A 23,989-nucleotide genomic window follows, 5' to 3' on the forward strand; every position below is an offset into this window, starting at 1 on the left:
AGCACAGCTTTTATCTTGCACACTTGGAAACCCATTAAACTGGTGGTGTAAATTGAAATTTAAATGAGGGACAGGACAAAGCCTAGTCAATGACTCACGCAGTGATGTCCGCATCATGCTTTCTCTTTTTACACTTTGCTGTGAAAGCTCCTTTTATTGGATCCAAAATGCATTCCTGAAAAGTTCTCATATTTGTCAACATGTTTTATATTGAGCTGATGATTTAAAAAAGTTAGTTTTATTACCATATCTCACATCTAGCAAATGTCACCCTGCAAAGTCGCCTGCAGATAATTATTATAATAATAATTATTAATTCTTCTCAAAGTCTTACTTTTAAGCACCCTTCAAGAAACGTCTTGTTTCAGGTTTCATATTAAATGTGTACCAAAAAGACTGAAACTTGATTTGACTTACTCAGACTGCCTCATGTTAGCGTCACACAAACTTTGGACTATATGTTTACACAGAATGAGGACTGCAGATTTATTCACATGGGCACCTGACTATTGTATTAAGGCCAATTTTAAGAAGAGAAAAAAATAATTTAAACTTAACCATTAAGAGTTGGGCTGCCCAAATGCTGATTAAAATCCAATATATTGTATATAGATACGAAATCCTTTAAGTAAATAGTTTAAGGCTGCAGCTAATTATCATTTCAATATGTATTAGTCTATTATTTTCTTGATAAGTCAAATCAGTGAAAATAAAATGTCAGAATATTGCGAAAAATATTCAGCATTTCCTAGAGCTCAAGGTGATATACTCATACTTTCTAATAGCGTGCCACTTAGAACAGCATTCCTCCCCAGTTTAGACCAGATTGAATTTACCTTCATCCCCCTATCCTTCCTTCCCGTTCACAGATAAGTATCTTCATGACCCACCTGTCCAACTACGGGAATGACCGCCTTGGCCTTTACACATTTAAAAGCCTGGTGATGTTCATCCAGACGTGGACCAACCTGAAGATGCAGACCCTGCCACCTGTTCAGCTGGCTCAGAAATACTTCAGCCTGTTTCCCTCTGAGAGAGATCCACTCTGGCAGGTAAGAATGAGACGTTGGATTTACATGTTTGTTTGGCACTAAAGCCCAAATTTGCATTCAGTAGTACTTTTTTGACAGCTTATATACCAGCAATGGAATGCTGCAATAAAGAAACAGCTGACAATAGTACTGTAAACATAACACATTGTATTGCTTATAAAATATGACATTACACAGTCATAGCTTGAATCCTTTGCAAAACATATCATATGCAGACAAAGCATGTGTATGGCTTTGGTCATAAATAATACATTGTTTGCTCGATGGATGGAGAGCAATGTCATTAACCGTCCAACCAACCAACGTATTTTATTAAATACACCTCCTGTTTTTTTTTTTAAATGTACATCCCCTTGAAACTAAGGATTGTTTATCGTTTTTGTGGCTACAGGATCCTTGTGAGGACAAAAGGCACAAGGACATCTGGTCCAAAGAGAAAACATGTGACCGCTTCCCCAAACTGCTCGTCATTGGGCCTCAGAAGACAGGTGAGATGCAGTCCTTCAACCCCCCCTACAGGATGAATTTAGAAATGATTTTAATCTGAAGCATATCGTCCAGTTCAGAGCAGACGTGTGGTTTGAATGAGGTTTGTTTTAGTTCTTTGAAAATTAGAGGATATTTTTTAAATATTTTTTCTCTATTCTATTTTATCTTAATCTTTAAATTGTGTCTTGTTTTTATTTTCTTTATTGTATTTGCCTCCTTGAAATGTATTTTAACTGTTTTAATCTGTAAGGTGTCCTTGAGTGCTATGAAAGGTGTCCACAAATAAAATTTATTATTATTATAGAAATAGTAGTAGAGAAAATTGTGATTTGCTTTTAAAGTGCTACTGTTTTTGCCTTTCATCTTCATCTCACTGTACTTAATAACAGGATACCCACTCCCTTAAGCCTCATGCTCTTCTCTTCCCCTTTATCTCTTTTGTCTCATGTACACTACTTGTTCTTCCTTTGCCCTCTCAGGGACAACAGCGCTTTACCTGTTTCTTGGCATGCACCCTGACCTGACCAGTAACTACCCCAGCAAGGAGACCTTTGAGGAGATCCAGTTCTTCAATGGGCACAACTACCACAGAGGCATTGACTGGTAAGAATGGTCACAGACACACACCTCAGTCTTTTGTAATGTAGCAGTGCTGGGCAGAAGTTGGCTGCCAAGCGCTTTCAACGAGCTACATATTCAGAAATGTCCCCATCTTATAATAACAGGGGTTTAATTGCGCTTCATGATTAACTTTGTTTTTGACATTAAATTTGGTGAGGTGTTTACCTGTCTTCACTAACTTTTTACACATTAAACCTGGGGTAGGCAATGTTGGAGAATTAGCAAGAGACAGCTAGATTTTGAGAGTATCCCACAAAAAAAATCCCACCCCCTGTCTTTGGGCCTCCCTACAAATAACACTATAACTATTAGGAGTATTTGTTTAAGACAGGTGGAGCACTTTGCTTTATGTTTGGCCCGACTCCTACCTATTTTTAAATACAGGCTCTTAGGAGAGAACGGGAGAGTTTACAAGGTACGTAAGTTTTAATTCTCAGCTGTGTGACAGTGTGAATAGTGTTATTAAATAAGAAGTTTTTTCTTTTAGCAAATCAGGCAGAAGAAAATATTATAATGATTAGAATAAACCCATCCTTCATATTTGCACTCTTTGGCTACATTCCTTTAAAAAACACATATTCATCAGTTCTAATGTTTTGATAAATTACTTTTATTGTTGTGGGGGGGGTTTCGTGAAGCTTTTATTGCACTTTCATTAATGAGGATTTTACTCGCCAGACAGAAATTCAACCCGTATTTCGAGCTTGGCAGGTGTTCATTTCGGACCGTGTGTGTGACTGCTTTTAAATCACGATGGTAGAGGGCTTAGTGGTGGATGGCATCGTCTATCGGCCCAACCCTACTGGCAGACTTGATATTTATGTGTGCTGCCCAAATATTAGCTTTGTGCCATGTTGCTAGATGTTTTTTTTTAATATGTGTGGTTACAAGCTGTTGCACATGGCTGATCACCCACACAGCGTACAGAGAAATGATCCTTATCTGCTGAGAGCAAATTGGACCAGATCGCTTGTGGCTGTTCGTAACACTTTGTTTGTGTTTGTTGTGCGTTAGGTATATGGAGTACTTCCCTCTGCCCTCCAACACCAGTTCAGACTACTACTTTGAGAAGAGTGCCAACTACTTTGACTCTGAGGTGGCTGCTCAGAGGGCTGCAGCTCTCCTACCCAAAGCCAAGATCATCACCATCCTCATCAACCCAGCGGACAGAGCGTACTCTTGGTACCAGGTCTGTCACACGCACCACTCACTTCTCTGTTCAACTTTGCACAAGCACGTTTTTTAATTTTTTAAGACTAATCCTCCTTAAATTACTCTCTCCTCACCTGCCCACAGCACCAAAGAGCCCACGATGACCCGGTGGCGTTGAAATACTCCTTCCATGACGTCATCACCGCAGGCCATGATGCTCCAGTCAAACTACGGGTCCTCCAGAATCGCTGTCTGGTACCAGGCTGGTACGCCATCCACCTGGAGCGCTGGCTCAACTACTATCACTCCAGCCAGGTAGCGTGTGTGACACGCACGCAGTGGTGGGCAATGTTATGCAGTAAATGAACGAACACAAGTGTTAAGTATTTCAGTTCAGCCAAGTTAGCTTGAGTTGGGCTTTGTGTAAATCAAGCTTTATGGATTGCTGGCAGGTATTTTGTGTTTGTGGTAAAGGAGAGGCTTGTTTACTCTTTTGTGAGTCCTTGAGGGCAGTGTTTAAATCTACTTGACTATAACGGAAGCAAACTGCCCTTGAGGGTCACTCTCTCAGGAGGAAAAACAAGCTCTTGTTTCCACAAAAATGACAAAATCTGTCAGCTGCAAGATCCAATGAAGTGTGGTCTGCACTTCTGTTACTGCAAAAGAATTTAAGTTGTAAAAGTTTATCCTCTTAGAATAAAAACACATCTATCAGCAGGTCATTTAATTCAGACTGTAAAATGATTGTGATAATGACTTTTGGTACCGTTTGTGTGTCTTACCCCAGTTGTTAGTCTTGGATGGACAGATGCTAAAGACCGAGCCTGCGTCAATCATGGATAAAATCCAGAAGTATTTGGCTCTGGCCAACGTGATCAACTACCACAAGATCCTTGCGTGAGTACTGTCCTTCCTTTTTAAATCCCTCGCAGTATAATTTCATCAAGTGCTACTATCATGAAGGAATTTGCATATTGACTCCACAGGTTACATTAGTTGTTGGCTTTCACCACGTGTGCACGCAACAAAACCGGTTCTAAACAAGTTCAGTTTTAGGTGTACAAGTAAAAAACAAGGCAGATATTTAAGAATTTATTTCATTTCATCTGTCAGGAATCTGTTTCTGCTCTTGATTTGTTGTTGAAAAAAACAATCTGTTGAGCTTGGCACTATCTAATAAAGGCATAAAATGGCCAAAATATTATGTTTTTTTTTACACCAAGTATAGGAGGGTTGTGATTGGTAACAGTAGATTTGAATTTTAAATAAAGTGTGAGCTTTCTTTTGTTCACGATAGATTATTTTCTATATCTATTATGTGCAGGTTCGACCCTAAGAAAGGCTTCTGGTGTCAGCTGCTGGAGGGTGGGAAGACAAAGTGTTTGGGAAAGAGTAAAGGACGCAGGTACCCTGACATGGACTCTGAGGTATGATCGTTTATATGAGTTTTGACATACATTTTACTATTTATCTGTTAATGTTTTACTTACAGATTGTTTAATTTTTGCTACTTTTGATGATGTGTTTTTTAATTGAATGTTATCTTACCTCTTTTGTCTCCTTCAGTCACAGAGGTTCCTCAGGGAGTACTATAGGGATCACAACATTGAGCTTTCCAAGCTGCTCTACAGGATGGGTCAGCCGCTGCCCAGCTGGCTCAGAGAAGAACTGGTCCACACCAGGTAGCAGCACCACAGGGGGGAGACCACATCTCTACACACTGAACCACTGCTCGAGCCTGCTGGGGGGGGGACGCTGGCCAAGTGGCCTGAAATGTTCAGGATCCCAAAAAAGTTTTGAAAGAGACTGGAATGTATGGAGATTTGAGGATGGGATGCCCAAGCAGAACTTGATCTTCCTAAATGAACAAGACGACAGTGGATGGTGAGAAAGAAGAGAGCTTAGTTGCTTTCAGCAGCTGATTCCATCTCTCTCCCTGAGCTTCAAGATGCCGTTACTCCCCTGCAGGTCAAACCAGGACCACGGAAGCCGTAATGATGGCTTCTGCTGTGTTCTGAAGAAGGAGGAGGAGAAGAAGGAAAGGCTCAGTGACACACAGGAGTGACTTCCAGTGGTTGATAATCACATCCCTGCTCTCCTTAATCAAACCTTCTCTTCTTCTTTGCATGAACTTCTTGAAAGTCAAAGGAATAAGAGAGAGAATAAAGTCTGAAGCTTGAGCAGCCATCTTCACTGTTTCAGCTCTGGGGAAACAGGTGGAAGTGATGAACACAACATCACCTGTGTCTCTGCATTAAATCAGGCAATGTAACATTGACCAAATGGAGGCCTGACTTACAGAGAGACATTTGTTGTAAATGCCTTTGATATAAGTGAAGTGTATGTATGAGAGGAGAATTGGACATCTGGAGTCTTGACTCAGGCTGCATGTTGTAGCCTTACTTGATAGGCCTTGGTAGAATCTAGTAATCGCATTTACAAGTGCCAGGACAGAATCTTCATTAAAATATTACCACATGGACTTTTGAGAGTTCTTTTTTTTAAAGTTTTATGTTGTTGGGTTTTTTTGCTCTGATTTTGTTTTAACATTTATATAATGCTGATGGCAATGCATTATTGTAGAATGTACCAAAACTAAACACCTTAGCTCAGTTTTCTCGTATAGGCCACATGTACAGTAGACTGGTTTATTAACGTGTTCGGCTCTGCCTCCTCTTTAGTCAGTTCCAAGACCATTAGATTGGCTAAAGCAGGAACAGTAGGATAGATGTTGAAAGCACAATATTTAAGTCACTCAAGTGAACATCGATTCTGAACATAACAGGTTTAATAGAAAGCACACTAACAAAATGGGTCCTGCTACAATCTGTGAAGAAGATCATAAGCTAGCTACTGTATGATTAATTAAACACTCTGGACTGAGCGATTCAGATAGTGTACAGAACAAGTTTGTGCATTTCAGATCTGTTTCGGCATTGGGTTTATTTTGTTTTGTTTTTTTGTCAAAACTGTATATTTTGTTTCTTTTACTAGATGAGTTTAGGTTTTGGCGGGGAGGAAAAAAAAAAAAAAGCTGTCTCTGGGAAAAGCGTTTAAAGTTGCCAGGAAAACCAACAGTATTCCCAGTGAGACCATTCAGACGTTTGGTTGTCAGTCAAGGTGTTACCACTGCAACTAGATGTCAAGCATAGATAACAAAAAGCTGCTCTTATTGCAATAGTTTTGTACAATGTTCTGATGTAATAACAATGCACATGTTGGTCCTTTTTATTTCCTGACTTTGTAATGTACATAATACGCAACCCTCGGTAGACCTAAATTATTGAATGTGTTTGGGTTTACGCTCTCCATCAGCCCATTCCCATAGTGTGAAATGTCAGTGCTGTACTGAGGGGAGTTTGGATTATGTCATTGTGCAGAGGTGTGTTGCTAAGATTGTTTCCTCTCATGTCCTCTCACTGCCAACTATTGTACACAGGTACTGAGTCTCTCCATATAAAGTATTAAGTGATAACACATAACAGCAATGATGGTACTAATCTCCTGGACTGTATGATAAAGATTTGTAATTGTTGTCAATAATTTTTACAGTGTAACTAATATTGTCGGTGCTTTTTAATTTGCAAATAAAACACCACTGTATTTTTCAATATTTGGATCTCTTTCCTCTACTTTCTCAGATAAATTTTGAACTGTCTAAACCCAACATGTGAAGTTGAAAGCAAGCAGGCGGATGGCGTCTGCTTTTTGTGCAGAAATTTCCAGAAGCTCAAATCAGTTGGACTTGTGTGGCTGAAAACTGAGATTGGTTGGTCTTTTGGTTTCACTTCACGTTGAGGTACTTTTGGGAAGCAACCAACTGGAATCTCTCAAAATCCCATGAAACATGACCCTGTTCACCATCAAAATAATTTAAAAATGTATATTTTGTCCATGATATTTAACCTTGTCTATGGTAGATTTACATGTGGCTTGTAAATCCCTAGTAACTTGTTGGGGAAAACAACCATAAATAACAAAGAAAGCTTCCTCCTATGTTGTTGCTGGGAGTTTACAATGAGCAACATAAATTAAGAATTGCTGCATTGAAAAAATAAAATACATCCACGTTGAAATACTTACCACTAGACGAATGTTCTCATGATTACTACTGACAAATATTTCAAAATAAAAGTGCATTTTAGTATTATTAAATGTATTGTTTGTACTAGAGGTAGTAGTAATACTACTGTTGTTGCTTTTTGCCTTTGTTTGCTTATTTCTTTTTCCTGTATAGCACTTTGTAACTTTGCTAAAAGGAAAAGTACTAAACTTAAGTACAAAGCTAAAATTAATTCACTAGTAAAACATCAACAACCTCTAAGTAATATAAATATTAAAAATATATTACACCTACATTAATTGAATAGACTGTTAGAATTAGCAAAAAAAAAAAAACAATAGATAAGACCATTCAATAGAACAAGTTATGATACAAGTCAGTCGAAACCCTTCTACTGTCTGCCTCTATCAACAAGTGATGGTGCTGGGATCTGACCAATCACAGCCCTCGCAGCGCCACTGAGCCTCCCAACAGGGAGAGGGACTTTCCACATAAATTCACCTTTCTGAGGAACCTGTCTGGTAAATCCTTCCTTATTTTCAATAGCGTTTATCTGCTTGTCCTGCCGGACTTTCGCCAGTTTTTTGCTTTGAAGAGGCTGACAGAAACGTCCAAGACAGATGGCCAACTCTGCAGAAGATGCTGCCCTGGACAGAGGGAGTCTGACCGGCAGTGAGGATGCCCTTATTCTCCCCGGAAGACCCTCAGGGTGAGAGCAACCTAACATATAAATTTCTACTTATAACAACAGCTGTTTGCTCACTAGTAGCTTCAAAACTAATCTTTGCTAATAAAGTACTTGTTCCTCCATGTACAGCAGAGTTAAAATTAGCAATAAATTAAAACCTAAAATATTTATTACATTAAATATATACATTCAATATTATTCAAGTTAGCTAACCTACAAGAGTGACATTGCATTTGTTTAAATCTTGTTTAAAATGGGATGATATTGGTTTCTGGATATAAAGCTTACCTTTCCTTTGCATCATATTAGTTCATGAAATAATAATTCTATTTAGTTATTGCTTTACAGCGTTTTATATGTTTAGTTCTACTTTTTAATTTAAAATAATATATTTATTTAACAAAATAGGCATCTTCAGTAACCTTGCTTGCACTTTGCATCAAGAGAAGGCGTCTGCCTGGTAACTGGTGATGATGCTGACAGCTATTGGTTCACAATTAACCACAGAGAAAATCATTGGCTAATATTCTACATTTCAATTTAGTAATAAAAATGATTTGTGAGTGTTATAATTTAATTATGTCACTCCTTTATGATGAATAGTTTTGTGTCATCTGTGAGAGATAAGTAAGGCCTATTGTTTCCCTCACAGCACTGACAGTTTTTTTTGTTATATGTGTATTTAGTTTTAATGATATTCTCTTAAGATAAATTAAAACTAACAGACTAACCTCTTAATCAAAATCCGATTGGATATGATGACATTGTTTACATACAGCACATACAGCATTGAAACGTTTGTCTTGTTGCTGCTTAAGTTTCACTTTTCATTGTAGCAGAGCTGTTTATGGAATAAGTGAATATACAATTATTGAGAAACAAATAATTTTACACCTGTTTATAAATCTTAAAAATGCTCTAAATAGTATTTGGATGGGTACTTCCTTACATCAGGGAAAAACATCTGCCTAGTAACAACTGATGCTCACATTCCATTGGCTGATTATGAGCAGCAGAGAAAAGTGCTGACATATATTTTTGTGTCAGGATTTATATCACTGTGAGTAATCACTGTGAGTAAAAGTAACAGCATAACGTCTAAGAGGTGATGATGTTTATTTGCTTTTGTTTAGAATATGGATAATACCTAGATTGTCTGTTTACATTTGAGCATCAAACTGTCAAAACTCAGTATCAAAACAAATCATCTGTGCTTTCAAAATGCCACACAGCTCAACCCAAGTAAATGTAATACTTTGGAATCTTTTGCAAAAAAAACCCCATCTCACTTTTGGTCTTTTCAAATCTGGCTGTGTGTCATATTATTCCCTCTCCCCATCTATTCTTCTCTCTCAGGGGCTCCAACAGTCGTGCCTTGAAGGTGGCAGGCCTGACAACCCTGGCATGTCTGCTCCTCGCCAGCCAGGTCTTCACTGCCTACATGGTGTTTGGCCAGAAGGATCAGATCCACACGCTGCAGAAGAACGCCGAGAGAATGAGCAAACAGCTCACCCGCTCTTCCCATGGTATAAGGAAGCAATAAAGTCCTAATGGTCCAAGAATGTGTCATTAATGAGAAATAGTCTTCATAGTCTTCATCAGACAGGAGGAAGAGGAGGATAAGGAGTTGAAGAGGGAAGTGAGAGTTTGCTTTAAGGAACTTGATCTGAAAGCTGGACAGAGAAATGAAAGTTTTGCTGGTGATTCACAGGGGGAAGAAATGAGCTGTTTGCTATCTTTATTTTGATCTTTTTAAGCAGTGTCATATGCTAGTGATAATAATATATTATCTAGCATTCAACACGTCCGGTGTAGCAGAGTTGCTGTGAAGAAAAGCATCCGTTTGATTATGCGTTGCCTGCATTTCATTCAGTTTTCATTTTCCGTTTGTATGTTTCGGTTCAACTCATCTATGTAATTCTGTGAGGCTTTAATGTTCTTTTACATGTAATTACAGAATTTTAGATAAGGTAATTGTGTGTGTGTTTTCCCCCCACAAGCAACAAATCATTTGATTCAAATGTTGTATTAAAACATTTTTCCACTATTTTCATTAGCAAAAATTCTCTCCCCAAACTTAAACATTACATTCGCTCAGTTTTACACAGGACACATGTCATATTGAATCACGGATAGTCACGCCACCAGGAAGAGGCAAAACAATGTGTAGTATAATCAGAAGAGTCTGAAACTTCTCCAAGGTCTCTATGCTATTTTTGTCTCCAGGCTCCTCACACAAAGTATGCTAAGTGTGAAGGACAATTCAGAGATAAAACAGGTTCATTAAATTTCTTTCACATTAACTGATACATTTATGTGTTTGCTTGTTTGTTTATCTATAGCCGTGGCTCCAATGAAGATGCACATGCCCATGAACAGCCTTCCTCTGCTGATGGACTTCACTTCAGATGAGGACTCCAAGACACCCTTGACTGTAGGTTTACACCTGTCTCCTGAGAGGGAAAAAACATTTATCTTGTATCTATCAAACTTATATTGTTCTGTATGTTGTGTTATGAATGAATACATTTCAGCATGAATTTAAACAATGACTTTTTTCTGTTCCCTCCCAGAAACTGCAGGAAACTGCTGTTGTCAGTGTGGAGAAACAGCTGAAGGATCTCATGCAGGTGTGTTGCACTCGGTATCCTGTGTGTCCTCACATTGTTGATGTTTCATTGTCACTAAGGTCTGGTCATGTTTTGAGCAGGACACCCAGCTGCCGCAGTTCAACGAGACCTTCCTGACCAACCTGCAGGGCCTGAAGCAGCAGATGAATGAGAGCGAGTGGAAGGTAAAGCCTCACACACATTTACAGGGAAACTACTACAACTAAAATATTTGAATCAAATTCAAATATCTTGCCAGTCACGTTTTAAAAAAATATATATTTTACATTTTGCTCTCTGCAGAGCTTTGAGTCCTGGATGCGTTACTGGCTGATCTTCCAGATGGCCCAGCAGAAGCCTGTACCCCCAACAGCTGATCCAGGTTATTGCAACTTCATTTTGTTTACATTTTAGCATTTAGCTAACGTCCTTGTCCAGACTGGTGCTGTGAAAGCCAAGAGACAGCCCTGCACATAACCCCCCCCCCCCCCCAAACCCTTGGCAAAATGTGTTACCCAAAATGCGGCCTATTGTTTTAACTTTGCTGCATTCACAAGTAATTAACACGAGACAGGCCTTTAATCTGTGCTCTATTTTTTTCGATCCCTCAGCCTCTGAGATCAAGACCAAGTGCCAGATGGAGTCAGCGCCTGGACTCAGCAAGATCGGTTCCTACAAGCCCCAGTGTGACGAGCAGGGCCGCTACAAGCCCATGCAGTGCTGGCACGCCACCGGTTACTGCTGGTGTGTGGACGAGCAGGGCACAGTCATCGAGGGCACCACCATGCGCGGCCGCCCTGACTGTCAGAGGAAGACAGGTAGAAGACACATTTTAAGGGACTTCTGATTCAACGCTGCATTTGTAGCTATGGAGAGGCTGTCATGAGTGATGAAAATAACTTCACTACTCCTTTTGTTCCCTGTTTATTTTAGCCTTTGCACCTCGCCGCATGGCGTTTGCACCCAGGCTGATGCAGAAGACCATCAGCGTTGATGGTGAGTGCCTCAAGTTCACTTTTTTAGTGGATTAATAGTTCTTCACAAGCACTTGTTGGCTGCTATATACATAATCACATGTTTTTTCTTTGTTTTCCAGATGAGTGAAAGAAATGAAGCAGTGTTGGCTGTTTCTTTTCATCAGGCAATCTTCACAGACTTTGAGCAAATCACTCAATTTATAGGTGATGCTGAACTGCGTGCAGTAACTGTTTTAATTCCAGATCAGTTATTCTTCCATGTAATCTCTTGATTTTTATCATTTTGCTGGCTGCTTGAAATCAAATCAGTAGAGGTCTGTTACAGGTTATTGCTTTTAATGTTATAAATTTGTGTGTTTTATAACTAATTTGGGGGTGTTCTCATTGACATTTTAATCTAGATCAGATAATCTAGAGTATATTAAAGTATGTGTGTTCAACATGTATGTCTCCAAAGAATGCTTAAAGGGTCAGTTCACCCAAATTACATCTCATATATTTTCTCCCTTGCCGCTACTAGTATCTAGACAGGTAGGTAGTTTCTGAGGTGTCTGCTTCCACCCTCCACAGTCACGGTGAATGGAAGTTTTTTTTAAGGGACATACAGCATTGAAAAATTACATTTAAAAATGTAAACAGCCACTCCTCTTTCCACAAACAATGTTTGCTGTTACTCTGAATAATCCACAGACCTCACAGCTAACAGTTTTCATAGGGATTATTTGTTAGGTAGAAAGTAGTTCCAATAAAAACTTTTCCCGTCCATCTGCATGGCTAGATATATGAGAGTTTAGTCAGAAAACGTGTTCGGTTTTTTGTAATTTGGGTGAACCGACCCTTTGATGGACACATGTATGAGTTTCCATGAGGGTGTTTGTGTTAAGAAGGCTAAATAAAGTTTTCCTAACATCACTGTTTGGATTATTATACATAATGTTTAAACCTAGCCATGTTTTATTGAGATCAAATAATTGCTGAAGCAATAAACTATAAGCAAGGCCTTAATAAACTTTAACCTGATTAGATGCAGTGATGTTGCTCGCTTAGTCCTGGATTTTATGGCATCAGTTTCTAGTTGTAACTTTAACCTTTCACTGAAGTGCACTCATTTAATTTTACACACAAGGCATTTCCTGTTCAAGACCCTAAACATAGCAGTTTCAATAGCTTATTAATTGAATCATCCTTTAGTCCTTCAATTCTCATTCTCCTCTGTAAATGATTTGACAACCACCTATCTCTCTGTCGTTCTCCATGCATGTTCTAAGATCCTCATTACAGAGAGACAGACAAAAGTTTCAAAGTTAGCAAGCTGGCACTCAGTCAAATTTAAATGAGGCTGTGTTTATCATCAAATAGTCATCAAATTAAATGATGTAGGCAAATAAACGGCAAAGCAGAAAACCATGCTTTCTGGTGGTTTTTCTATTAAGATATTTTACTTTTCGACCTTTCTGAAGTAAAACCATTACCAGTTAAATGTAGGGGAGAGCGGGTTAGGCTGTACCCTTTTCACACTGTCTGACATTTACTAGGCACCACACATCACAATGGTATAAATGTCATACCAAATGAAAGAAGGAAGTCTAATATGCTGGCAATAATGCTGGCAGAGCACACATTAGGTGGCACAAACACTTTACTTTGAACTCTGAAATCAAACGTTCTCTGGCGTGCACATAATGTAGATCCATGGAAATTTAATGGAATGACATATTCTCCAGATCAGGTTTGAAAAAATCATCCGTGGCGTTGTACAACAACCACTGTTGTTAGTATGGCTAGACAATACCAATATTGGACATCTGTATGAAGGTACAAAGGTATGAAGTACTGCGCATGTGTGTGTGTGTGTGTGTGTGTGTGTGTGTGTGTGTGTGTGTGTGTGTGTGTGTGTGTGTGTGCGCATGTGTGTGTGTGTCACTACTATGCCTACAGTGAATACAGTCTTAATTTTACAGTGGTTAATTTTATCTCTAAAGAGTCAACTGTTTCATAAGAGAAACAGCACTATTTTCAGCTTTGTGCGACGCACTTTCCAGTGTTTATTTAGCTTAAGAAGTAAGAGTCACCAAATTTTGAAATACGTGGTTTTTACTGGACAAATGTAGTGGAGCAGTAGAAGTATGCATTTGCATAAAATAGAAATACTCAAGTAAACTACAAGTACGTCATATTTGTACCTAAGCTACACCACTTGCACCAATGTACTTGGTTACATTAAACCACTGCTTTCTGTCCTTGCTGACCCTAGTGGAAGCATCATGTTATATTTTCATATTCTTCAGGGGAAATCTTTGATTGATGGAGAAGTGCTAATTTCCCTGTCTCCCCATGGTGGTGATGACATGCAAAGATCAGAATAGTAAGATAATTTGGGGTGATTTTGTGCTTTGAGGTAGTGTAGTATGTCTGTATGTATTTTTTAGACATGAAGTGAAGGCAAGGAGGGGAAGTGAGAACATCTGTAGCAGTAATTCAGACGTCATTTGAAAATAAAGACACTGAACATAGAGTAAACAGTTATAAAAACGAACATCTACAGCTAAACTGACTAGAGGGTAAGTGCTTGACTTAAAGACATACATTATTAAATTCATGTTCTTTTGAAGCATTTTGAGGAGCAGTTGTTGCTATAGATTTTTGGAGATCGGACAACTTCATATGGGATAAGTGGACACTTTTATCAGCTTTTAACACTGCTTGACAAAACAAACCATATTTAGAAAAGCAAATCTGATCAAATACAATAAACATGTTCCGTTTTTGGTTTGTTCTCAAACAATGTCAGAAATCCCTGTTAAAATACTGTCTAAAAGCAGAGTTTCTTTAGATTCCAGAAGGCATTTTAAGATCTCTGTTACCAGAAATAGGTTTGACTTTATTCAAAGCCTTACATTTAAAAATGTAAAAAAAATTTAATTAAAATTTTTTTTTTACTTCTGCCTGCACCATGACTCTTAATCAAAGACTGATTCCTCTCCTGCTTTTGGGACTCACTGTCACTTCAGGAGTGACCAATTCTCTTTGCACTTTAAGCGAGGATAGGACCCGTTGTGTGTGTAACGTCATGGATATCCGCAACCCAGAAAGTATCATTTGTGTCCAGGCTTTGGAGCTGGAGCTGAGAGATGGCAATCTGGACGGATGTGAGATGGCTAACAACTATCCAAATTTTGCTTTTCAGTTAATCCAGAAAAATAGAGTCATTTTCAACAATGTCACCACTTTTTGTTACTCAGTGAAGTGACCCAGACACAACTGAACACAGTTAACATGGATCTTAAAGATGTGCTGCTTTTACAACATCCACAGTGAAGTATTGAAGTATTTCAAATAAAAGCCCTTCAATTAGACAACACAACAGTGGACCCCTCTCTCCTCCATCCCTCCTTCCATGCGTTCTACCATTGGCTGTTAAGCTCCCTAAAATCTCTCGGTCTTGTTCGGTCTGGCCTGGTTGAGATTGACTGCATCTGGGCTCAAACAGCAGTAAACCTGGCTCATTTGGATCTGTCCGAGAACCCCATGTCTTATCCAAGCCTGCAGAATATCTCACATTGCTCCTCTCTTTCTTTCAACTACCTGACATCTCTCCTTCTGAGACACAGCAACCTCACCTCCCTCCAGTCTCTCTGCGCACCCTGTGTCTCGCACCTGTGCTCACCCAACTTGATGTCAGCGGGAACAATTTCTCCATCTTCTGCTATCCACCCTGCCTCCAGGCAACGCCGCTCAGGATGCTCAATCTTTCCCACTCAGGGATCACGGAGGTAATCTCGTTACTCTCTACATCTCTGGAAGAGCTGGATCTAAGTTATAATTCTCTGGTGGTATTCACAAACCCACCACGGACCCTGAAAAGGCTGTATTTGTCTAATAACCGCCTCGTACGTCTCCCCTCTCTGGATAACCTGTTTCAGCTGCAGAAGCTAAAGGTGGACAGTAACCAGCTTACCGTCTTGATAAATGAGACAGGAGTCAGTTTGAGTACAACAGAGCAGCTTTATATTCTCCATGTAGGGAGGAACCCGTATCGGTGTGACTGTGCCCTAAAAGAGACTATCCTCTTTCTGAAGAGCCAAGACCACGTGTCTGTGGAGGACCCTGAAGAGCTGCTGTGTGCCACACCAGTGGCCCAGCAGGGGGCTCAGATAATGAGCTTGTCTCTTGAAACGTGTGAAGATGACCAGTGGGTTGCCACACAACGGCCCTCCTCTCTGTTTGACTCTTTTTGTAGGTTTATTCTCACACCTGTTTGCAGCATTTAGTGTCCCTGTTTAGGCACCACTTTCCAATAAGACACCCTTTACATAGGGTTTAACTAATGGCTTTATTATTGGTTAATAAATGATTTACTAAAACTTGCATATCAGTTATTAACCATTAATAAGAACAACTTCTGGGTTGCCAGAATGTGAAAAATCCTTTTTACTGATTGGATTGTATACCCACTTGCCTCCCCAGAAGGCTGCAGAGGATCAGGACCAAACTTAATTTGTTGACAGCTTATGAAGAGCACCAAGCAAAGCGATTTTCACAACCTAGCAACCCACAATTTGCTCTTTAATTTATAAATAACCTTTAATCATTATTAGTCACAATTTTTAACCCCATTTTAAAGGGTGTCTTATTAGAAGTTGGTTCCATTGCGTGTAATAAAATGGAAAATATAGAATAAATTTGTTTCTGTCACAGTGTCACATTCTTTTTTTTATCTCACCACCATTAATATTGCAGTATCTGTGGATATCTATATGATTTAAACTTGAATGATCAAATACATCTGAGAAATTCATACTTTTTTTGTAATGTTATTTTTTTATCACATATGTTTGAAGGAAAGTTTTCAAATTTTTTTTAATGTACAGTTGTGACCTCTCTTTCCGTCTTGGTAATTGCACCCTGGACCAGTGAAAGTAGATTCTGGCTCATGAATATTTCAGCGTGGTGTAATGAAATCCAGGTGACTCAGTGGCAGTGGTACACATACACATGGCCTGGCCACTGCAACCATGAACACACCTGTAAGTACTTTCTTTTTACAATCACATTAGCGTGCAAAGGCGGTGGGAAAAAATTATTTAGGGGAATTGAGAATGGCTTGTTTGATTTGATAAAAAATTTTTAACCAATTTCCATTTTTCTCTTGTGTGAGGGAGCTGAAACAGTAAGAGTGGGAGTTGTACTTACTACAGGTAAAACTAGGACAAAAATTCTACATCTGTAAATTTGCGAAGCTGCCGCTGGGGATTTGTGTTTAGATGTTGTTTTTAATGCACAGAGGGCAACGACTGTGTAGTCATTGGTGAAGAAGGACGTGGTGTGGACTACAAATCAGAAAAGGACGAGGTAAAAACATTTGCATGGTTACATGATTTGCATCAATCAACATTCAGCAATATGCTTTCTAAACGCTCTCACCATCACAATGTGATTTCCAATCAGGAAGCAAAGTCTTTCTCCTTTGACCAAGTTGTGACTCTTGACAACATACAGGTAAAAACTAGCTTCTGACCTCTGATTTATACCAATATGACTGTTCACACTGTCCACTAAGCTTCTTTACAGCTTTTCATCACCAAACACTGTGTGGAGACTAAAAGTCTGAATATAAATGTGCAGAGTTTCCACCCTGAGCTCCTGCAGCCTCTCACTGAGGTCATATCCAGTGGTTATAATGGAGCGCTGCTGATATGTGGAGCCTCCAAAGAGAAGATAGACTACAGTATCACCAAACAGGTGGAGCCCAAAACAAAACTACACTTAATGTTGGCAGATTTTATGTTTTCTCACAATTAATCTCACTCTTTGACTCTGTGTTAGGTCTTGGCAAATCTTTTGAGCCGTATTTTACCAGTGAAGGAGGAGTTGTTCATCTCTCTATCGTTCCTTCAGGTTTGTCTTTCTAAAATAGCATAACCACAAATCATATTAGACACAATGCAGTGCAGGATAGCTTCTGATGTTTATCAATGTCAGTTTCATCCAGATGGCAGTGCTGTGGATCTCCTGAGCCCCAGTAGACAGACTTTAAGACTTGTGACACACCCTGTCCTTGGAAAGTGAGTCCAGATGATCATGATATATCAAGATACCTAAACAACAGACACACATTGAAATAGATTATCAAATGATTTGTTTTTGTCTTTTTTCTCAGTCTTGTAGGAGGTTTAGGCGAGGTGTGTGTGTGTTCAGCAGAAGAAGCCTTTACTCTGTATGAAACATGCAGGGAGACTATGAAGGCAAATGCAGGCTCCCTTTCCAGCAGGTAGGTCAAATAAAGCAGGGGTCAAATAAACTCTGGCCATGTAATCCATTAACTTAATTACACTGAATGGATTAAATTACAACAGATGATCGCAAGAAGTGTCTCACTGTCGCACAAGTGATTGGGTTGTCAGATTTAGCTCATCGGGTTGTTGTGCACTGCGACATTCAAGTTGCCCTTTCTTGCCCTTTTTGAATGAATGCTGTTATTGTCTCTATATGTTCATTTTGTGTGCTTCCCTCAGATGTAGTTCCCTGTTCTCAGTGGCTGTTGAGTGGAAACTTCATCCAGACGAGGAGGAGGAGGAGGGGGAGGTGTGCCGCAGCAGACTGCAGCTGTTCAGCCTGGCAGGAGGAGCCAGCAGGACTGACCTCAGAGGGTCAGTCACATCCTCATATGCAGTGAGCCATCTATAACATGGCCCAGAAGAACTCAAAAATAGTGTCATAGCACCATTTTGCCTGTAGTCACACGTCAGTCACATAACCTCATAATCTGGATTGGTACCAATGTCATTTATTTAGCTCACACCAGTAAAGAGATCATGTAGGTCTTCCTAATTAGGCTTCACTTTGTAATAAGGCATTTCTTATTAAAGGTAAAATTAACATTTACATCTGCAGACTTGATTTTTAAGAGTGGGGGATTATTGGTGCTAGAAAAAAGGCCAATACTTTTAAACTGTACCAAAGCCTCAGTTATAACATACAGCCTCCTTTTGAACAGAACACCTCTCTTTATGTTATATGTTATGTTAATGTTATAACACCATTCAATTCAAATCAACAGCGAAGTTAACGTCATTTGCTTCCTGTGTAACAAAGTTATGTTCAAAGTCTTGCAAGATCTTCTGCCATTGGAAGACTTAATTTTAGTCCCGTTTTACACTTTAATGAGCCTTTCAGCATAATAGGTGTATGTGGGTGGTGAGGAAACAGCTCCAGTGACACCTCAGAAAACAGAAAAATAACTAGGGAAGTTTTGGGGAAAAAAACGTTTCAGAGTGTTTAATTTGCAGTGGCAACATATTGCAACGTTTCCTGTTTGGTTGAATGAGTAAAAAATGTCGATTTCTCATACACTACTGGCAAAAAACTGTACACTAGGACCAGTGTGTAATTTTTAAGAGGATCTATTGACAGAAATGCAATATGATATGCATAACTATGTTTTCAGTGGTGTATAAAGACCTTACATAATGAACCGTTTTTATTGCCTTAGGATGAGCCATTTCTATCTACATAACTGTGGGTCCCCTTATGTGGAAGTTGCCATGTAGTGTGGCCTATTTCTACAGTAGCACGAACAAAAAAACAGCTTACAGAGCGTGTTTCATCACTACATTGTATACATACGAAGAAGAAGTAGTAGTAGTAGTCGTCGTCTGGTTTGTTAGAAGCAAGAAGAGACGTGAAATTTAGACAAATGGAGGACTACACATTTTATTTAGCGAGCTGACAGAGCGTGTTGATACCAAAAAACCTACACACTGAGCCTTTAAGATTAGTATATAGCAGGGATTTTCAAAGACTGAGACCCCCCCCCCCCCAAAATCTTTAGTTTACTTGGTAAGTTTGCACAATTCCTGGATGCCCACGGGATCATGATTATGTTATTTGATCCCATAGACACCCAACATTTGAGCCAAAATAGTCTGATATTGTTGTTTTACATAACTTCTGAGGCATTTATTAGTTTCTGACACTGAGGGGGGGGGGCTATCTCTGAACTCTCACACATGTAGGCTGTTCTATGTGATCTCCTTTTGATAACTAATGCTTTGAGTAATGTAATATTGTTTCACTTCCATTCACTGAGCCTCCCCTGAAACTGTTTGGAGCCCACCAGGGGAGGCCCACCTCACACTTTGAAAACCCCTGGTATACAGCACACACTATATACAATTAGCATGTGGTGTTAATAAAAGGTAATAGATGAATGCTCTCCAGAGTCAGCCCACTGCTGAAGGCTGTGGACCAAACCCAATGTGAAGCCACAACAAGCGACAAGCTCCTCCCTTTCCTCCTAAATGACGCCTTAAGAGGAAACAGTAAGACAGTCCTCATCTACTGCATCCACCCTCAAGGTAAGCAAGTGGTCCTCTGGGCCCAGGCACAGTAAATTAACCATAATACTTTGAGCATAGTAATGACTCGCTTGATCCATCAGGTTTCCTAGATGACGAAACCCCCTCTGCTTTAGCTCTGGCCCAGAAAGCAAGAAGTATGATAACTAAGGCCACTGTCAACCGCTGGTGTCCAAGGGCAACCGAGCAAGAGATCAGAGATGACATCATGCATCTAAGAACCGTGATGATGTCACTGGGAGAAAGTGAAACTCATAACACCTACAGGCTGGCAGAGCTGACTCAAAACCTGCAGGTAATTCATTAGATTCATTAGATTAAGCCTATAATTAAATTATTCAGCCGTTGTGACATACATTCTGTGGTCTCTCCAACAGACTGTGAAAAATCAGTCATGGGAGAAGAGGAGGGAAGAGTCAAAGAAGATAAAAGACAAAACACAGGTTTCTAAATTGTTTACTTTGCCACACAAGTTGGCCAGAATGTGTGTCCCCAACATAATGAAATCACAACCGTGTTCTGCATTGATTTGGCAGAGTTGTCGGACACCAAATAGCAATTGGCGCAGCAGTGGTCATAGAGAGAGCACAGACACGATGAAATATTTACAAGAGCAGCTGAAACAAGAAATGGAGGAACACATCAGAGGTAATTTCATGCGATATGAAACTTTTATACATAGCAACATCAGTCACATTGTTTGTGTTTCTCATATCCACAGAGGGGAAAGGGAAAGTTGAGAAAGTCCATGAAAGAGTAGCAAGAATCCAGCAGCTGAGGGAGGCTCTCAGAGAGGAGACACTGAAGAACGGGGCTGCTACAGAGAAATCTGACCTCTGTCAGGAAGTAATGCATGCCATCTAACTCCCATCATTTTAAATGTAATATTGTACACTCCAACGTATGATTGGATAACCTGTTTACAAGGCTTTGTGAATACCCTACTAAACATATAAAAATGCTTTATGTGTGTGAGAGTGGGCAAGTCACACTAAGACATTTATTATGCCAATTTAATGCTCAGTCTCAGTTGGAATACAGCAAAGCACAGGAGCGGAGGAGGCAACTTAAGGACGACCACGGGAAATTAATTCAGGAGGAGGTGGAGAAGATGGAGAGGGACTTGGCACTGGAACCGCTACCAGTGAGTTAATGAGATACGCTGCTGTTTAACATTATTCAGTTTGTGATCTATCTTAGCTGAGGATGCTGAGTCAGTTTAAATTAATGCAATGGATTTATGGTGGGTTGTGGAAATCCCTGCATTTGCAACTTCATTCTGTTATTTCCTCTCATTTTTTTATGCCTTAATCCATTCAACCGTTAGACAGAGGGCTCCCAGAGAGAGCTGCTGGTGCTGACCAGAGAGCGGCAGGTCCTTGTGCTGCAGATAGAGGCCCTGCGCGCTGAGGCCCAGCAGGCTGAGAGAGACCTGCAGGATCAGTATTACAGACACCAAACAGAGCTGCATTGTCTAAGAGAAGAGAGCCTGCAGGTGGGGGACTGTTGGATCAGTGAGAGAATTTATTTAATTAGTTTGCTACTACTTTTACTTCTCTCTTTTAGTTATCTGTGCTTTTCAAAACACCTGAATATAATTTTGTCAATTAGGAGTGATCAGCAGAGGTAGCAGCTACATACTTTCCATGTTTTAGAAATGCATGATAATAAGTTGATAAAATATACAAGATGCGCATGATACATTAGCATGATTATTCCTCAGGTTCACATTAATTGTATAACATGTATATCAATTACAAAATATACAATGTGTCTTGTATTACATACATACAACATTATGTAATTGTAATATTCGTATAATATATAGCATATATTAATCGATTATTGAAGCATGTATTGTTGGATACAATGACTGATGAGTATTAATTATGACAATGTGTGCATGTGTGTAATTGCTCACTGACACGTCACCCCTGGGGGCCTGCTATTGGCGGATTCTCTGCTTGAGGGAGGGCATTTTGGGTCCACATTTTGTAAAACCGGGTGGTGGCACTGCAGCCAGCACTTAAGAATCACACTTTAACCTTTTTCTTTCCCAAAAATGAAATCTAAAAATGTAAAAACAACAAATGCAACAAAAAAAATCCTGAATTAACAGGATTTTGCAGATTAACACTGGATATCGGGGACACATAGCAGGATTCTACAAAAGATCAGGGAAAATAAGTATTTTTAACAGATGCCTGCAAAAAAAATAATAGCAGCACACAAACATAAAATCAAACAAGACATTTTACTGTTTAACCATCAGTTTGTTTTCTGTGTTATCTGTTTTACTGCTCTCCAGGTGTTCCGAGTGTTTCGTCAGGTAAGCGAGGAGCAGCGGAAGATGTCAGAGGGCAGATACAGAAGCGTGCTGCTGGAGGCTGTGCAGGATGCCGTCTACCTGTCAGCCCAGAACCAGCAGCTGCAGGCTGACAACAAACAACTCCGTAAAGGTCAGTGTGTTCTTTAACCTCTACCAGACTGGCTGTTATATTACAGATAGAATTTACCTAATCCTAACCGCATGAAGTAAAATGTGCTCTTCCCAACAGCATTTAAAAGTTCTTCATTTTCTTTTGCAGCACTGGGAGAGTTAAAGGATACTCTAGCTGTGCGAGGTGATCCTAAGGCTGAAATGTTAACCCAGAAACAATGAATATACAGTGGTGTGAGTGTTTGCCCCCTTCCTGATTTCTTAGTTTTTTGCACATTTGTCACACTGAATTGTTTCAGATCATCATCACTTTTAATATTAGACAAACTTAACCCGAGTAAATACAAAATGCAGTTTTTAAAGGTGATTTTATTTAATAAGGGGGAAAAAACTATCCAAACCTACCTGGCCCTATGTGAAAAAGTGATTGCCCCCTAAACCTAATAACTGGTTGTGCCACCCTTGGCAGCAACAACTGCAATCAAAAGTTTGCGATAATTGGCAATGAGTCTTTCACAGCACTATGGAGGAATTTTGGCCCACTCTTCTTTGTAGAATTGTATTAATTCAGCCACACTGGTTGGTTTTCGAGCATGAACAGCCTGTTTAAGGTCATGCCACAGCATCTCAGTTGGATTTAAGTCAGGACTTCGACTAGGCCACTCTAAAAGCTTAATTTTGTTTTTTCTGAGCCATTCAGATGTGGACTTGCTTGCGTTTCAGATAACTGTCCTGCTGCATAACCGTGCACTTGAACTTGAGGTCATGAACTGATGGCTGGACATTCTCCTTCAGGATTTTCTGGTAGACAGCAGAATTCATTATTCCATCAATTACGGCAAGTCGTCCATGGTCATGAAGCAGCAAAGCGGCCCCAGACCATCACACTACCACCACCATGTTTGACTGTTAGTATGATACTTTTTATTTTATGCTGTGTTGGTTTTACGCCAGATTTAACGTGACGCACCCCTTCCAAAAAGTTCAACTTTTGTCTCGTCAGTCCACAAAATATTTTCCTAAAAGTCTTGGGGATCATTAAGATGTTTTTTGGCAAACGTTAGACAAACCTTTGTGTTCCTTTTGGTCAGCAGTGGTTTTCGTCTTGGAATTCTGCCATGCAGAACATTTTTGCCCAGTGTCTTTCTTATTGTTGAATCATGGACTCTGACCTTAACTGAGGCAAGTAAGGCCTGCAGTTCTTTAGATGTTTTCTCCATTTGTGGATCATGGCTCTCACCATGGTTAGCTGGAGTCTCAAAGCCTTAGAAATGGCTTTGTAACCCTTCCTAGACTGATAGATGTCAACGACTTTGTTTCTCATTTGTTCTTGAATTTCTTTAGTTTGTGGGATGATGTGTTGCTTTTTGAGATATTTTTGCCTACTTCACTTAATCAGAACGGTTATATTTAGGTGATTTATTGATACAATAGGTTTGGCAATAAGTAGGCCTGGGTGTGGCTAGTGAAATTGAACTCAACTTTCCAAAAAATCTGGTTAATCACATGATTTAACAAGGGGGGCCATTACTTTTTCACAT

General features: G+C 39.6%; 3 protein-coding genes across 3 annotated transcripts in view; all 3 read left to right on the top strand.

The window, feature by feature from the left end:
* Nucleotides 1-6,927, top strand: part of ndst1b (N-deacetylase/N-sulfotransferase (heparan glucosaminyl) 1b) — a 43,292-nt gene extending 36,365 nt beyond the window's left edge. Inside the window, exons 8-15 of the mRNA XM_038699257.1 lie at nt 870-1,052; nt 1,444-1,540; nt 2,021-2,144; nt 3,177-3,351; nt 3,459-3,629; nt 4,102-4,211; nt 4,639-4,741; nt 4,881-6,927. Coding sequence (XP_038555185.1) covers nt 870-1,052; nt 1,444-1,540; nt 2,021-2,144; nt 3,177-3,351; nt 3,459-3,629; nt 4,102-4,211; nt 4,639-4,741; nt 4,881-5,000 — 1,083 coding nt within the window. The 3' untranslated portion in view covers nt 5,001-6,927. The remainder of the gene's footprint in view (nt 1-869; nt 1,053-1,443; nt 1,541-2,020; nt 2,145-3,176; nt 3,352-3,458; nt 3,630-4,101; nt 4,212-4,638; nt 4,742-4,880) is intronic.
* Nucleotides 6,928-7,887: 960 nt separating this feature from the next.
* LOC119888605 (H-2 class II histocompatibility antigen gamma chain-like) lies at nt 7,888-12,563 on the top strand. Its single transcript, XM_038699258.1, has 9 exons — nt 7,888-8,086; nt 9,422-9,591; nt 10,408-10,499; nt 10,639-10,695; nt 10,776-10,859; nt 10,978-11,056; nt 11,286-11,492; nt 11,608-11,670; nt 11,771-12,563. The coding sequence occupies exons 1-9, from the start codon at nt 7,998-8,000 to the stop codon at nt 11,776-11,778; spliced, it is 849 nt and encodes a 282-aa protein (XP_038555186.1). The 5' UTR covers nt 7,888-7,997; the 3' UTR covers nt 11,779-12,563.
* Nucleotides 12,564-20,604: 8,041 nt separating this feature from the next.
* LOC119889353 (trichohyalin-like) lies at nt 20,605-22,735 on the top strand. The gene is made up of 6 exons (XM_038700290.1): nt 20,605-20,656; nt 20,730-20,854; nt 20,985-21,152; nt 21,336-21,503; nt 22,317-22,467; nt 22,597-22,735. Exons 1-6 carry the CDS (start codon nt 20,605-20,607, stop codon nt 22,668-22,670), a joined length of 738 nt encoding a protein of 245 aa, XP_038556218.1. The 3' UTR covers nt 22,671-22,735.
* The last annotated feature ends 1,254 nt before the right edge of the window (nt 22,736-23,989 follow it).

Source organism: Micropterus salmoides, unplaced genomic scaffold (assembly GCF_014851395.1).
Source record: "Micropterus salmoides isolate LMB-PRFRI ecotype aquatic unplaced genomic scaffold, ASM1485139v1 Ms_hic_scaffold_5, whole genome shotgun sequence".
Lineage (NCBI taxonomy): Eukaryota > Metazoa > Chordata > Actinopteri > Centrarchiformes > Centrarchidae > Micropterus > Micropterus salmoides.

Coding starts and splice junctions, on each gene's coding strand:
- LOC119888605 (XM_038699258.1), top strand. CDS start 7,998: ATGGCCAACTCTGCAGAAGATGCTGCCCTGGACAGAGGGAGTCTGACC. Junction 10,500..10,638: donor ACTCCAAGACACCCTTGACT/GTAGGTTTACAC, acceptor GTTCCCTCCCAG/AAACTGCAGGAAACTGCTGT. Junction 10,860..10,977: donor TGAATGAGAGCGAGTGGAAG/GTAAAGCCTCAC, acceptor TGCTCTCTGCAG/AGCTTTGAGTCCTGGATGCG.
- LOC119889353 (XM_038700290.1), top strand. CDS start 20,605: ATGAAATATTTACAAGAGCAGCTGAAACAAGAAATGGAGGAACACATC. Junction 20,855..20,984: donor AATCTGACCTCTGTCAGGAA/GTAATGCATGCC, acceptor TATGTGTGTGAG/AGTGGGCAAGTCACACTAAG. Junction 21,504..22,316: donor TAAGAGAAGAGAGCCTGCAG/GTGGGGGACTGT, acceptor ACTGCTCTCCAG/GTGTTCCGAGTGTTTCGTCA.